Source organism: Aricia agestis, chromosome 17, assembly GCF_905147365.1.
Source record: "Aricia agestis chromosome 17, ilAriAges1.1, whole genome shotgun sequence".
Classification (NCBI taxonomy): domain Eukaryota; kingdom Metazoa; phylum Arthropoda; class Insecta; order Lepidoptera; family Lycaenidae; genus Aricia; species Aricia agestis.
This window is the reverse complement of record NC_056422.1, coordinates 8334069-8350012: the sequence shown is the minus strand read 5'-3', so window position 1 is coordinate 8350012 and position 15944 is coordinate 8334069. Positions and strand designations below refer to the sequence as shown.

The 15944-nt window shown below is 40.2% G+C and overlaps 2 protein-coding genes across 3 annotated transcripts; both read right to left on the bottom strand.

The window, feature by feature from the left end:
- Positions 1-3448: 3448 nt before the first annotated feature.
- Positions 3449-15581, bottom strand: LOC121735273 (protein smoothened). Of its 2 annotated transcripts, none has more exons than XM_042126043.1 (10): positions 15464-15581; positions 10950-11607; positions 10307-10520; positions 7863-7983; positions 7323-7401; positions 6803-7027; positions 5605-5806; positions 5050-5226; positions 4408-4611; positions 3449-4059 (listed from the first exon to the last, which is right to left on the bottom strand). In XM_042126043.1, the coding sequence occupies exons 2-10, from the start codon at positions 11605-11607 to the stop codon at positions 3648-3650; spliced, it is 2292 nt and encodes a 763-aa protein (XP_041981977.1). In that variant the 5' UTR covers positions 15464-15581; the 3' UTR covers positions 3449-3647. The 2 variants fall into 2 exon arrangements, with proteins under 2 accessions (XP_041981977.1, XP_041981978.1); XM_042126044.1 differs by lacking the exon at positions 15464-15581 and adding an exon at positions 12372-12559.
- LOC121735272 (pre-mRNA 3' end processing protein WDR33) lies at positions 12617-15602 on the bottom strand. Its single transcript, XM_042126042.1, has 2 exons — positions 15464-15602; positions 12617-15370 (listed from the first exon to the last, which is right to left on the bottom strand). Exon 2 carries the CDS (start codon positions 15354-15356, stop codon positions 12771-12773), a length of 2586 nt encoding a protein of 861 aa, XP_041981976.1. The 5' UTR covers positions 15357-15370; positions 15464-15602; the 3' UTR covers positions 12617-12770.
- Positions 15603-15944: the final 342 nt, after the last annotated feature.

Here is a 15944-nt window from a genome sequence, read left to right as displayed (position 1 = left end):
GTTTTTAACGTCATAGTACCAGTAGCGCTTAACGTATGAAGGAGTTTGCATCCTTTTTTTGGACCTACCCCCTAATTTTAAGATTTTTCTAGTGGTTTCCGTTGATGATGATTGAATGATTTTTCCGTTATAGGGTTCTGTAATCAACAAAACTTGGTTGACTATTGAACCCTAAAACGAAACCCTAACAAGCAGATTTTTGGATATTGATAGGTTAATAGTTATATAATTTAAGAGTAACATTGTCCTACAAATAGAACAATCCATATTTTAGGATCATAAAGTCAAAGTATGAAATCCTTTCTATCTCTGTTAGCTACCACTTTCGAGATTATTCGCAAATAAAAATGTTGTTCGTCTTATCAAAATAACGGTACTCACAAAAATTAGCTTGATAGTTATTATAAAAATGTTGTTCTAGGGCTCCCGTACTACTCCTATTCAATCGTTTCGACTAACCTATTCCTACCAGGCGCGGTCCGAAGGGGTCACAGGGGACACGTCCCCAAAATTTAAGGTCAAATTGAAAAATCTCAAAATCTTGCCAAATAATAAAAGGAAATTTCTAGTTATCCTATTTAAGCGATAAAATTTTAGTGTAGTGACTAGTGAGTGACCCTCTCCAAAACTTCAGGCTGCGACCGCGCCTGATACCTACAGGATCAATTCAGACCGCAACGCGACGCGCATACGCATTTCTAAATTTGAATAGATTTGGCAGACTTCAATTGCGTGAGACATCATTCAAATCGGTCAATTCAATGCAAATTCTAGGGGAATAGAGCAACAATCTCGAGCTGTCAAACGTAACCGAAATTGGTTTCATCTGTGTGTAAAAAATATGTGTACGTATACACTTACACAAGCATGATTGAACGTGATTTCTATGAGATTAAATTGTCAACGTGCGGCACGTGCCGACTGAACGTCAAAAAAAAATGCTGCTGTCATGTATCACACGTCTCTTTTTTTTTTTTTTTTTAATATTTTTTTATTTTACAGAGGCTTTTAACACACAGTGTCAATGTCAGCCTCATAGGTGAACACAGTGTTCCCTACAAAAGGGACAGATCCAAATAATTATATAATTTGATTGCCTCTGGGGACAACGGCTCCGAAAGTACACTGTTGATCCGTCCATTGTGCAGGCAGCCAAAGTCACCTAAGAGCCTTGATCTTAGCTCTGCAGTCCGAGCACACTCCAGCAAAACATGATACAGGTCTTCCGGCTTCTCGCACACATCGAAATTAGGCGAAGGCTTAATTCCAACCAAGTGGCAAAATTGGTTTGCTGGAATGTGCCCAGATCGCAATCTAAAGGCTGACACCAACAAGTTTCTCGACAAGTTACACGAAATAAACCATGGCTCCCACACTGGCTTATTCTGGATGGTTCCGTACCAAATTCCAACACCTCTTTGTAGTTCCTCACCAAAATGGTATTCCCATTTTTCGAGCGCCTTCTGCTTAATCTGATGATGAATCTCATTTACAAAAGGTTTAGTACAGGCTACGGGACCATCCATAACTGCACTCTTGGCAAGCGCATCCGCAGTTTCATTTCCAATCAAACCGACATGGGCTGGAACGTCTCTTTTTACCACGCAGTGTTACGGATAGTGACATCTCTCTTGCTCAGGCCTTTGTTTCTCTATTCCGCTAGGTATATTAACTTTATGGGCTACATAGTAACACTAGTAACCCTAGCACGGCCACCAGAAGAAATGCGAAAGTATAGACAAACTGTGGACATAAACTAAAGGTGCCGCCGTTCCGATCTTTACTGCGGCCAATCGCGACCGACAAAAATTCAATTAAAATGCCACTTTATGACAGACTATAGTATATGTCATAGAGTAGGATATTTTTTGAATTTTTAGGACTATAGTCTGTCATAAAGTGGCATTTTAATTGAATTTTCGGGAACGAAAAAAGATCGGAACGCTACCTTAACTTTATCTCCACAATTTGTCCATACTTTCGCATTTCTACTGACGGCCGTGCTAGGGCTACGTTATTTCTCATGATTAGACAACTAATTTACTCACTAAGTAGGTACCCAATTATAATATCAATTTAATGTAATTGCGCGTATTTTACACATTATCAAAAATGTCATAACATAAAAGTTCATTACAGAATGTAGCCGTCGTACATATAAATTTAATTTTAGCATAAAAAGATTTCTGATATCTTTGAATAGGATACAAAAGTATTACCGTATATAATATAAGCTTCATTAAACGCATGTCAAAATATAGCACGCGCACAAAATATGGCACAATATACTTACAGTTATACAGAATGTCATGGTACTTTGAGATTCCAATTCAGTCAGTCTTAAACGTAACTTTTACAAGCTAAAAAATTTATCAAAAATTAAACTTCGGTTGAAATATCCGTTTAAAATGCAGATATGTTGTAATTGTGTACATACTGCTTTGTACACAACACAATCCATACAGAACATCTAAAATTAAAACTTATTCTAACATATTCACAGTCGTAAAATAACTTTGGGTTCAGATTTATAATTACTATTAGTAAAAAATAACATTATTTATCTTCGCTGTATGATAAGCTATTCGCTTGACCCCGTAAATATTGTGTATAAAGTTATAAATTAAACAGTCTTCATAATAATGTCATTGTTTGTGAGATTCTAATGATAATTTTGTTTAAGTATGTAGAAATCCTAACTTACATTCTTGTCAATAAAACAAACTAGTTAAGCATATCTCATTGTACACACTGAAATTTCAGGTTAAATAGGACGGAGCTTGGTTATTTTGTTAAAAGTTTTCAGTCTAATAATTTGAAATACGAATGCAAACGAATATTCAAATAGGTTCATTAGAACAAAAAACCTATCTAGCTGCCACACTCAGAGATATCATAATATTAATACGCGAACGAAAAACTTTGTAACCCTTTTTACGAAAAATGGGGAAACGTAGATGCATGAAATTTTGCACAGTTATAGTTTATATGGTGAAGGAGTGCATCGAGCTAATATTATTTTGAAATTATGCTTTTATCATACATTTTTTTAACAAATAAAACATAACACACACAACAACACACACACATGAGAAATGACAAATTTTTGAGTGACAAGCCTATACATACGAATTATACTCTTTTATTTATGGTTGAAGTCTGTTGACAACAAGTTGAAGTCGACAAATTGAAAATGGATTAGTTTTTTTTTATTGAATCTAAGATTCTATTAAACAATGCTTACACTGCCAGTCTGAGATTAGCTAAGTCCTAGAGACAAGAGTTGAAAAAAAAAAATGATAAAGTCAATATTTTTTACAAAGTATAGGTAGTAATCCTAATGTCGTTGAAATTAAGGTCGAATTTCGACCATTGGGCGATGTCTAGTTAATATTATTACATTACATACCTACTTGATTTTTTTTGTAATTTTGACATAAGTCCCATACATTATGTCAAACTCTTCATTAAATTGAAGTTTAATCATCATTAAATGTTTCTGAGTGCGGCTATAAATGATGCTCGCCTTGCATTATTTTGTAAGTATAACTCTTCGTAAAGGATACACACAAAATAGGAGCTGTCTACCATCTATCATACTAATAATCTCTGTAACGGAAGACTCGATTTCATCATTTTAGTGATGGCTACTCGTCGAAACTAAAATGCACCTCCTCTCGTTCGTGTCTCTCATGTCTGTCGGGCTCGGTGGCCAACGCTTGGAGCCAGTACCGGCTAATTTGGCTCTCTATGGACGGCGTGCTTTCCTTCCTCGCGCGTTTACGCTTCGCCTTAGTATGTTTTGTCCTGCGGCGTCCGACTTTGGTCTTCATCTCTGCTATTTTGACGGAGAGCTGGCTGTCGAGGGAGTTACGCCGAGACTCGACGGAGACGTGGCGCAGGCTGATGCTGATTTGCGAGTCCTGTGATGTGCGACGCTCGTTGACGCAGCTCGTGGATGACAGGGAGTGTCTTCCGCCGCCCGTGCCCGCAACTAGTGCGTCGCGACGCCGCACGAAACGTGGTAACGTCGCCGCCCAGGAAGAAGATAGCTCCAAGCTGAAAATAATCATTTTATTGTATAAAATATTTAGCCTTTAAAATAAACGTAGCGCATTATTAATATTTTGTAGTTGAGAAACGTTTTTAGACTACTAGAAATTATTCACACCGCACAAGATATTTATCTTTTGGATACACTATACAGTGTTTTGTCGATGTTTGATAAGTTAGAAAATAGAAAAGGAACTTGACAGATAAGAGCAAAGCAGTGTCCCCGCGTTCCATTTTAAGGGTTTTGATCGAATAAATATAAAAACAATAATATGGTCTAGAGTCTAGACTCTGTATGAAGTCTTGTAAGAATTTCTCAATAACAGTAATTTCCCCCATCTATATGCCACTCACCTCTCATGTTTCCCGTCCTCCACATAGTCAATCGGCGAGGTGTTGTCCAGACAGAACCCCACAGGATCCTGCCGGGAGCCCCCCAGGGAAATCTCGAGGCGGCCGCGCGCGAGGAACTCGTTGCGGCGGCGATACGCGCGTGCTATTAGTTCGTGCTTGCGTGCTCGTCGAGTTAGCTCCGGTTGGACGGAACAGCCGCACTTCCTGAGAAAGATTTAGGGGTGTAAAGTTACTGTATTGATGTGAAGAGTAAAAATGCTAACTAGAAATACTGACAGATTTTAGGAACAAAGTTCGTTTTGTAAGTCAGTGTACTTTTTAAGCTATTAGCTTTTATGGCGGGCGTTGAGCGCGGCGAACCGAATCAAGAAATTTTATAACGTCATTTCAGTTCGGCAAACTTCGCTCGGTGTGGTGCTCGCCGCACCGACGGGCACAGCGGTGCGACGTTGCCAGATTTCGGTACGGTGTTTGTTTACGTGCAACTAGACGTGTGCGAGTTGTAGTTGTCGATAAAAATGCAATGCAATAGCTTAATCGCGGCAGTCCCCGAGTGCCACACGTATTTCAATTCTATTTTTGGTAGCTAATCACTAACCAGCATAGTCAGTAGGACTGAGAGTTGAAACTTAAAAAACTCACTTGGCCATATACCGTCGCCACGCTGCGGCAGCGGCCGGCGTCCACACCCAGGAGGCCATGAGAGCGCCCGCCGCGAACACGCACAGCAGCCGCAGCTGCAACGCCGATACGGACGGCCGAGCGCCGCCGCCGCACGCCGCCGCGGCCCCGCCTTCACGCGCCGCCTCTAGCCGGCAACTGGAATAGAAAACGCGTTACGCTATACATTGTATATTAATTTTAGACTAATCTATATGCACCGAGATTTTACAGAACTGAAATTACAATATAAAGGAAAGTGAACACCGGGTAGTCTGTGGTCTATACTCTATGGTCTATAGCAGACTTTCCCAAAGTGGGCGATAACGCCCCCTTCTGGGCGCTGAAGGTCTAAAGGCGGGTGGTGCGGGACCCAGAAAATAAATGGGGGCGTTGTGTAGAGGCTTGGGGGGTGATTTATTTCATCTGGATGCATTTTAAATTGAAACAATGGGGGCGCTAAAACATAATTGGTTCTCAAAGTGAGCAGTAGACAAAATAAGTTTGGGAACCCCTGGTCTATAGCAGTATACTCACATGATATTCCTGCGGAAGGCGTCCCGCCACAGCTCGGCGTTGCGGAACTCGTACACGTGGCACGCGAACGTCACGCATATGAACACGGCCACGAGCGCCGCGGACAGCGAGCACCGCGTTATAGTCTGGCGGATCTTGCTCGCCGCTCGCGGGGATATCACGCCTTTGCTCGTCACTCGGACGGTTATGAGGGAGAACACACCTAAAACACAACATTTATTTATTATTTCAGTTACTGGATGGTGCTTTAGGTTTGTTTGTATTACTTATAGTACGGGAGCCCCAGAACAAATTTTTTTGTGATTACTAATGTTCAGGCCACACTAACGTTTAACGTCAATGCCCAACAACGCGACAATTATCGCGATAATTTTAACGCGTTAAGGTGGGTGGCTACACTTGAACGGTTAACGTTTAATGCCCAACGGCGTTGAAAACGGCATTAAAAACGGCGTTGATTTTACTTAACCGACTTCAAAAAAAGGAGGTTATTAATTCGACGCCTATGTATGTAATATTCCAGAACTGCCTAATTTTCGTATATCAGCATCTGAACAAATGTGCCAAAATATTTCTAGTGTAGGTATTTGTGTATGTAAGTATGTATGTATGTATGTATGTATGTTTGTGTTCGCATATCTCTGGAACTACCATTGCGATTTTAGTAAATCTTTTTTTGTTGTACTAGATATTGTTCAACTTAGGGAATAGTGCAAGTTGCATCAAAATTGGTTCAGTAGTTTTGGAGGTAGGGCGATTTAATTCTAAATTACGTACAATTTTGAAGTCGCTTTTATCTTTTTTAACATTATAAAAAGATAAAAGCGACTTCAAAATTATACGTAATTTAGAATTAAATCGCCCTACCTCCAAAACTACTGAACCAATTTTGATGCAACTTGCACTATTCCCTAAGTTGAACAATATCTAGTATTATATAAATGTTTATATAGAAGTGTCTGTCTTTCAGTTTACTCAATAAAAGGTCTTTAGAAAATGAAATTAAAGGTCCTATATTTTTTTACTAACAAACAAAGACTTAATATTGATGAATATTTGTCGTCGCTCGTAAGAAGAAGTTACAATAATGTGTGCTTGAGTTGTCACTCAACAAACCTAGGAAAAATATAAACTCTATTACATTTTATTCAGCTAACATACTCACAGAATTGAATGTAGCTCACACAAGTTCACTCACCTCTAAGCAAGAAATATCCTCCGATGAGTAGCACAATAGACAATGGTGCTAACAGTAAAGCCGCTCTCATAGGATGGTTGACGTAGCCGACGAAACATATCCCAGTCACACTGCTCCCATCCACCTCACCGAAAGCCATGGTCGTGATCGTCAGTATGAGCGGTAGAGACCACGCTACGAGGTGAAAATACGCCGCCTTTTTGTCTATCCTGTCTTGAATTTTACCTGAAAATTTAGGTTCGATGTTATATCTGTCTTTCGAGTCATAAGTTTTCGTGGTTCTTTGCCTTGATTCGGTATATTATATAAAAGTTTTATTATAACACTCGTAACTATTTATTGTGTGCTATGCAATTATTTTAGTTAATACAGAATGTCTAGAATAAGGCTTAAGGCTTTATAGCTTTTAGGCTTTATAACCTAAAGCCTTACGCTTCCGTCAGGTTGCAAACAGGTTTTCCATAATATGACTGACTCTTTTGGAATGGAAAAAAAGAAATATATTCTGAAAGTAACTTACCAAGTGCCTTAAAACTCATGTGCCAAGCATACGTGAATATCACGAACCACACGCAAGCCGCCATCATGAAGTAGTAAACCTAAAACGATTAAATTGTTACAAATTAACTAAATTCTTATCCCCCCCCCCCCTTTTTTTCTTTTTTTCGTAGCAAGCACTGCCATGCCGTATTTTTGTTCTTTTTGCATAACGCTTTTTTTATTGTTATTATATTCTGTTATTTTTCTGTATATTTTATAATGGTGGTGTTTTCTGCCACTTAAAATGAATAAAATGATAATTATTCTTATTCTTAAATTGGAAGTTGTACAACTTAGCAAGCGTCAATGCTAATCTTAATTTGCCAACTGGCTTTTCCAATGCAACAGATAAAGACGTGAAGTATTTCTTTTAATATACGAAATTTATGCACTAAGGGCCTACCTGGGCCTCTTTCTGTCAGATAAGTTGTGAATAGCCTATCCGAAACTTATCAGTAAGTGGTGAAACAGCTGCCCTAAGTTTTGTAAATGGCAAGAAGAAGAGTACAACAGAACTTACCAGAACAAAGACGACGACGCACGATAAGTTTTCCTCAGCTGAGGGCTCGCCCTGTCGCCTCGTCCCGTCTTTAGAGCACACGATATCATCTCTGGAGCCGATGCCAAATTGAATCAGCCATCTAAAACATAAGACATATTTATTTACGAGCTTTTGCCCGCGGCTTCGCTCGCGTTAAGAAGTATTATTATATACAAACTTTCATCCCCTATTTGAACCCCTTGGGGTTGAAATTTATCAAAATCCTTTCTTAGCGGATGCCTACGTCATAACATCTACCTGCATGCCAAATTTCAGCCCGATCCGTCCAGTGGTTTGGGCTGTGCGTTGTTAGATCACTACGTCAATCAGTCAGTCAGTCACCTTTGAGTTTTATACAGTGTGTAACAAAAACTAGTGATAATACTTTAGGGTGTGTACATGTTCCTTGTAGAGAGTTCACTGTGAAAGTAGCAGCTCTGAAATACGAACATTTTTTTTCACTTTTGTATGGGCAAGGGCCCGAGCGTCACGAGTTTCCCCATACAAAAGTGAAAAAAAATTTTGGTCTTTCAGCGCTGCTACTTTCACAGTGAACTCTCTACAAGGAACTGTATATATAGATTATACAAGAAATAATTAATCACAGAAATTGTGGCTACACAACAACATACTCTACGCGATTCATGTTGTAGCTGTAATGAAATAAATGAAAGCACTCACGACGCACGAAGCATCGTAAAAGTTACAGAAAGACATGGCGAAATGAGAAATCCTTGGCGTGTCTGACATACTACAGTACGCATTGTTGTAGTAATAAAAATAAGGCTTTAAGGCCCCTGCGACTTTTAACAGCGATGCAATCGCGATACTGTCGCGATGCAGCATCGATGCAGTCGCAAATAGTCCACCTTTACACACTTGCGCTACTTTAAGCATCGATAGAGTCGCGATGCTGTCGCGATACAGTTGCGATGCTGTCGCGATGCAGCATCGATGCAATCGCGATGCTGTATCGCGTTATCATCGCGACTGTATCGATGCTTACGTGAGCCACGACGCGAAAGTGCGGCGAACGTATTTTGGTCAGTCATTCGTTAACTACCACAGCGCGATGAGTTCGATTGAAACTGTTTTAATCACGCTCTCTGTATTATTACTTTTAAAAAAGAAACGTAACCGTAAACAGAGGAAATATTGGGTCCACCCATTAACAATCCGCCCGCGTCTGCAATTAACTGCATCGATGCTAACGCGTGTCAGCATCGATGCTGTCGAGTGTCGCGCGTGTGTATCGATGCTAACGCGCAACTGTATCGATACTAACGCGCGACAGCATCGATGCAAAAAATGCTGGTGTCGCGACGCTATCGCGCGTTTCAAAAACGCGCGACTGCATCGCTGCTAAAAGTCGCAGTGTGTAAGGGGCCTAAGCCCTAAGCGCTTGGAACTATAAAGTTAATATACCTAGCGGATAGAGCAACAATCTCGAGCTGTCAAACGTAACTGAAATTGGTTTTCATCTGTGTGAAAAATGTGTGTACGTATACACTTACACAAGCATGATTGAACATGAATTCTATGAGATTAAATTGTCAACGTGCGGCACGTGCCAACTGGACGTTAAAAAAAGAGTGCTGCTGTCATGTATCACACGTCTCATTTTACCACGCAGTGTTACTGATAGTGACATCTCGCTTGCTCAGGCATTTGTTTCTCTATTCCGCTAGGTATATTAACTTTATTCTTGGAACACTGTAGCCATACTTTTCTTGGCTTATGTTACAGCCCAAACGTGTCGAATCAATTTCACTGTTAAAAGTTATGATATTCAACCATCAAAATACAATACACATAACTTGCTTCCATGAGTTTCCTTAGAATATGAAAATATATAGTACAATAGTGTATAAATATCAAGGTTTACTGTCTATGTTTTTCATGTGACTTTTCCTATAATATCAGACAAGTGGCGCATTTGAACCACCACAATAATTTAAATTTCGCTATTCAAATTATTACATTTAAAATGCGATATCACAATGCTTAGGACTCCTCCCCACTCCTTGTCACACCATGTCACACTTCGTCGACCCCTCTTTATGGTGGATTTACACGGGTGACTAAAGCCGCACGATTTACGCCGCACGGCGAAAATCGACCGTCTAAATGACAATTCGACTACGCCGCATACAGCTAAAGCCGCAAGCCCCAAAGTCGTGCAGCCAATGGCCGCATGCGGCTGGTGACTAAAATCGACCGTGCAAACGCTCAGTCGCAAGCGATCGCTTCTGCAAATACATAGCGGAGATCTCGGGGGGCACAGGCGATTTTTGTAGAATGTGTAAATGGGGTGGCGATTCGGCTTGGATAGGCGATTCGACTGGTGACTTGCCGCGCGACTAAAATCGACTCGTTAGTCACCCGTGTAAATCGAGCAGGTTAGGTATATAGGTATATCTCACCCCATAGAAGCGACAGCGAAGCACACGTTGATGTAGAATATCACCAGCGCAGGGTATTTATTCGCACTCCGCCAGTCTATCATGAATGTGGCGACTGTGAACAGGTTGAGAGCGAGGCACACGCTCGCTCCCCACGCGATCAGACGGTGTATCTGTTGATGCTCGTCCTCCGTGTACAGAGGGTCCCGACATGGGACTCCGCAGCCGGATATACCTAGAAAAAAACAAAGTTAGCTGATGAGATTGTAGTCTTAAAGACAATAGGTGCTAGGGTGCTGCAAAGAAGGCGGGAGCTGGGAGAATTGCAGGGTTTTTTACATGCCATAAAACAATGTTGTTTTTAATATAACCTACGGTCCTATGAGAGCTAGCGAGACAATCGACAACACCGGCCTTTAAATTATTATGTTAATCCGCCACTGGTTCTAGTTAAGAACTCTCTTTATTATATTGAGAAAAATTTAAAACAAAAAACGACATCAAAATCGGCTCATCTATTTAGGGTCTATAATTCCACACAGACATACACTATGTATGTAGAAATAAAAATGGGACAGGCCATCTCCATTTACAACTGCAAAGCTTATTAAGGTTAATTAAGTGATTAATATGCTAGTCTTTTATACTACGCCGTAATTCTTACCTTCATAAAAGTGATGTGGTTTGTCAGTGTGTATGAGCGGTGAGACACATTTGCCGGTCGTGTTGAATTTCATCTCCCTGGCAGCGTTCTCGCATTTCGACGGGAACAATGTGGCGTTACATTTCAGGAACGAGGGAAAGTATGAAGTGTTATACAATATCGCGCAGGGTTCCATGGTTATTTTGCACATCTCATACGATGGTAGATGAACCATGTCCTGTCCGAGTATATTTTCGCAGTTTGGCATAAAAGTTGCGCACAGAAACGGCTGAATAACCGCCCAGCATTTTGGCACATTTATTAACTCCCTGTATAACTCCAATTGGTTTTGAATTTTGTACTGACTATCGTAGAATGTTAGGTGAACGCTCGTCCTATTATACGGCAGCTTGACTCCTAAACAAGTCGTTCTATTCAGCGGTTCGCATCTCGCTTTTCTCACGCAACTATCCAACTTTAGTTCCCTTTCCGGAATCCACTGTCCCTTCTCAGTCTTTATTAGTCTATAGTTCGGCGTTCCCTTAATCTCTTCGAGCTTGAGGTAGCTGCTTTCGTTCGTGACGGTGGTTAGGCTATTTTTATCTCCCCCCGTGTCGAACTGGCTGGCGTAGCACGCCGTCACAGCTATCAACTGGACCACCCATCTCGACGCGGTCATCTGTAACAACGGAAACGTGTTGACTGACGTGGCAAGCTGACGAAACAGGGTGTTTACGTATTCGAAAATTAAAACTGCATTATGTTTCTCAAGTGTTTATTTAGGTGCAGGGCAAAATTAAATGAAACCCTCTTGATGATAAAAAATTTATTTCACTACAAAGCGTTTCATATTTCTCATATTATATTAATTTAGCATATTCACAGTCGTCACTATGTCCAGCGCAGTGAGGGAAGAAGGTAGAATAGGATGCTAGATCAGTACACCAAAAATATATTAAAATATGCATTTAAATTAACATTAAAATGAAAAATAAATACATATGAAAATAAAAAACCTAGGCTGCATTTCAAAGCTTTTTCCAAGAACAAATTAAGTATATGAATTTGCTTTGCAAGATATTATGTTACATTTATTACAGTAAGTGGTCACCAGCCACCACAATCAATAGAATACGAACATTCTTAGACATAGAAGATGTAGAAAATTATAGTTAACAAAATTGGGACATTTTTTATTCAAAATTTTCTATGACACAAACAATATGTTATAAGTTGTAACAATACATTTAAAATTTAGACTGTGTACTGATTTTATAAGGTAGGTTGTTTGGAAAGGAGTTGCTTGGACATAATTTTTTTATTTTATTTTTTACTTTTATTTTATTGAATCTCATACGAGCAAACATCTTAACAATTGGGGGAGAAGGGTTTTGCTTTATTAAAAAATATAATTTTTATTGACAAAAAATACCAGACTCTTACTCTAATGTTGATGCGTATGGACAGAACTGCTTCGGTGGTCTTGAACTTTGCCCGAACCCCTTTTCAGCTTTGACGACTTTTAGATGAGTTTGTAACTCAAAGATGCAGAATATTACCTGTTATTAAAACATAAAAAATATAAAAATTTGTTCAACCGTAATAAACCTCACAAAAGAACTACAACTTACCAGGTTTTGCCATTAAAGGAATCTGCGGACTAAAATATTTTTTTTTAAGCAAAAAAATTTAAATTCATCTTATTTTATTAAAAATACAAGCTGTAAATATATACAACCTCTTCAAGATACGTCACTTTAATGTCCTTACGCTTGAAACTCACTCATTCTATCCACAACATACAATAACAAGAAAAAGTTAGGCAATTTTAAAAAGAGAATACTAGTTATTTTGTATGTTTCCTCTTCTAAATTGTCTATTAGCGCCGACGCCTCGACGACTCCACGTGGTTCCTCTTGGTGGCCCTTTCCGGAGATTGCGGCCGCCGAATCCGTTGGCTCCTCTACCTCTCCCTCTATCCTGACCTCGACCACGATCTTGGCCCCTGCCACGATTTGGGGTTCTGCCTCTGAAATTTCCACCCCATCTTTGATTTTGTCCATAGTCATGACCCTCGTCTTGCTCATTGAAACTGTTCTCCTCATCGAAACTGTTGTCAAATGAGTTGTCCTCACTGTATTCATCGTTGTCATCATTATAGGACTGGTTGTTACCATCAAAGCTGGAGTCGTAGCCAGATTTATTGAAACCGTTGTCCTGATAATTCATATTACCCATTGGTGGCATGTTACCCATTGGGGGCATATTTCGTATTGGTGGCATATTACCCATAGGTGACATGTTGGGTCCCATTGGTCCCATGTGTCCCATTGGTGGCATTCCGGGCATGTGGGGTGGGGGCATGCGCATACCCATAGGACCCATCATAGGTCTCATAGGCCCCATATTCATTGGAGGTCTCATCATACCCATTGGAGGCATATTCCCCATCGGAGGCCTTATGTCTGTTCCATTTTCATAATTATTAAAGCTATTGTCCTGACTGTTTTGATCATTTGACTCCCTCGGATCATTATAATACTCCTCTTTATCAAAATCTTCTTTCTCATTATTTTCACTGTCTTCATTTTCACCATCTCTATCATTTTCTGGGGTGGGATACTCAAAGGGTGGAAAGTTTTCATCGTCAGCATCTTCCTCCAAATGAGCCATCATATCATCGAGCTGTTCTATTTCACCTGTAGCGATATATCTTTTTAATGCTATCTGCCCTTCCATAATGGCTTTTTCAAGTCTGGATCCTGGTTCCACTGGTATTAGTTTTCCGTAGATAAATATTGCATTTGGAGTTATCTGTTGCAATGGTACTGCTCCCGGTACTGACTCTACGAGAGCTTGGGTGAGGGCCTCAGTTGTAGCATCATCAACCACCAGACCATGATTCCACTGTGCCTGGAAGTTTCTTGGTATAGGTTTGCTGTAAGGCACTTTCTTTACTTTTTTCTCAAACTCCATAGGAACGAATGTTGTGTCTAAATCTAAACCAGGAATGACCTTATCAGCTGTATCAGAGGAGAATATTTCAACTTTGTCTTCGGGTCCCATTCCAGGAATAGTAGAAGTTTCTTCAATTTCATTCTCATCTTGTACACCAGGAGGTAGAGTATTCAAATTGTATTTGTCTCTCATCAGATCACCTGGACGGTTCCGTGTCCAAAACTTACATGTATGGTCATTCGAGCCAGAACACAGTATGTGACCTAGTGGATGCCAGGCCATGGTCCAAACTATTGATTCATGAGCACCTTCTATACAACCAACTTCTTTGTCGGTACCAACATTCCAGAATAAAATGGCTCCATCTGAACCACCAGAACAGAATAAACCTTCATGTGTGGGATGCCACACCACACTGGATGCCTCCTTTTTGTGTCCTCTAAATATTTGTAGTTCTGTGCCCAGTTTACGGATGTCAAATAACTTTAGTAAATGATCACGGGAAGCCGTAATAAGCCAGTTGCCATTTTCATTCCACTTGAGATCCATAACAGTAGACTTGTGAGCATGAAGGGTAGATAATGCTGTTCCTGATTTTGGATCCCACAGCTTTATGGGCTGCTGATTATCTTTACTTCCTGACACAATTAATGCTTTAGAGGGATGCCATTGAACACATTTTACATCTGCTCCATGACCTCTTAGAATTCTTTCCTCTTGACATCTATAGAAATCAAATATCCTCAAAGTGCCATCATCTGAGCACGTAACTATTTTGGAATCACTGGGACTAAAACTTATACCTCTCACTGCCTCCTTATGAGCCTGGTACATTTTAACATTATTCATATTACTTTGCCAATACTTGATAAATCCGGAATGGTCTCCGGTTACCATCCACCCTTCACCGTGGGACCACACCATAGACCGCACGGGTGAATCGTGAGCTTGGAGTATAGTTTCAAAGTTAAAAGTCAGACCATTCCATAGTGTGAATTCACCTGAGGATGCTCCTGTCACTAATCTACGTCCTTCTGGCGTCCACGCCACGGCAAATATGGGACATCTCATTTTGTTTGTTGCAGTTTTGACGAAACGAGTGGTAACAGCATTTATAGGATTGTCGGGATACGACGGCGGAGGGAGCAGGTCAGGCGTGTACATGGCGTCCGGCTGCAACGCGTGGCGGTCCCTCCAGTCCCGCTGCCAAACCCGAGATTCTAACGCTTTTATAATAGACGAATTATAGTCTACAGTTTTACGCATGACAGATTTACGTAAACGTTTACCATCGAAATCATCCTGTGTCATGTTCATAGGACCTTGGGGTGGAAAACGCAATTGATAATTATACGGCCTAAAGTTATGCCTGATGTTGTTGCGCGGGCCCATACCTGGCGGCCCCATCATAGGCCCGCCCATGCCGGGTGGAGGCATGGACATGTTGGGAGGAGGGTTTCCGAAATCCATGATTACTTCGATACCTATTCAGAGAAACAATTGAGTTATCTTTACATTACAAGACATGGTATTGTACCTTAAAGTCATTAGGTGCTAAATATCTCTTACTTTCTCACCTTGTGATCAAATAATCCTGAATGACATTATATTGCTGCTCGCGAAGAATCACACCAGCGGAAAACACATGAATTATGAAATTATACTCGTAGTAAATACAATATCGAATACACTTTTGATGGTAGATTTAAATATTACACGATAAACTAAAGATTTATACATAAAACTACAAAGCCAGCCAACAACGAAGCTTGCCAGTTGCCAAGCTTGCGTCAAGTCAACCATGTTTATTTTTCCACAGACAATTTTTTTATTTTTTTATTTGTACTAGTGATTAGTGAAGTGGCAAAACGTACAAACACAAACTACGTACAATCTATACTAATATTATAAATGCGAAAGTATCTCTGTCTGTCTGTCTGTCTATCTCGCTTTCACGCCAAAACTACTGAACCGATTGCAATGAAATTTTGTACACAGTTATTCTAGAGTCTGAGAAAGGACATAGGCTACATTTTGATGTGGGTAAATATCTTATTT

What these genes read in the sequence shown, in the direction of transcription:
- LOC121735273 (XM_042126043.1), bottom strand. Translation starts at nt 11,607, where the DNA reads ATGACCGCGTCGAGATGGGTGGTCCAGTTGATAGCTGTGACGGCGTGC. An exon ending in TTCGCTGTCGCTTCTATGGG is followed by an intron (nt 7,984 to 10,306) that starts GTGAGATATACC and finishes CTTATGTTTTAG; the next exon opens with ATGGCTGATTCAATTTGGCA. An exon ending in GAGGACGGGAAACATGAGAG is followed by an intron (nt 4,060 to 4,407) that starts GTGAGTGGCATA and finishes GATTATTTTCAG; the next exon opens with CTTGGAGCTATCTTCTTCCT.
- LOC121735272 (XM_042126042.1), bottom strand. Translation starts at nt 15,356, where the DNA reads ATGGATTTCGGAAACCCTCCTCCCAACATGTCCATGCCTCCACCCGGC.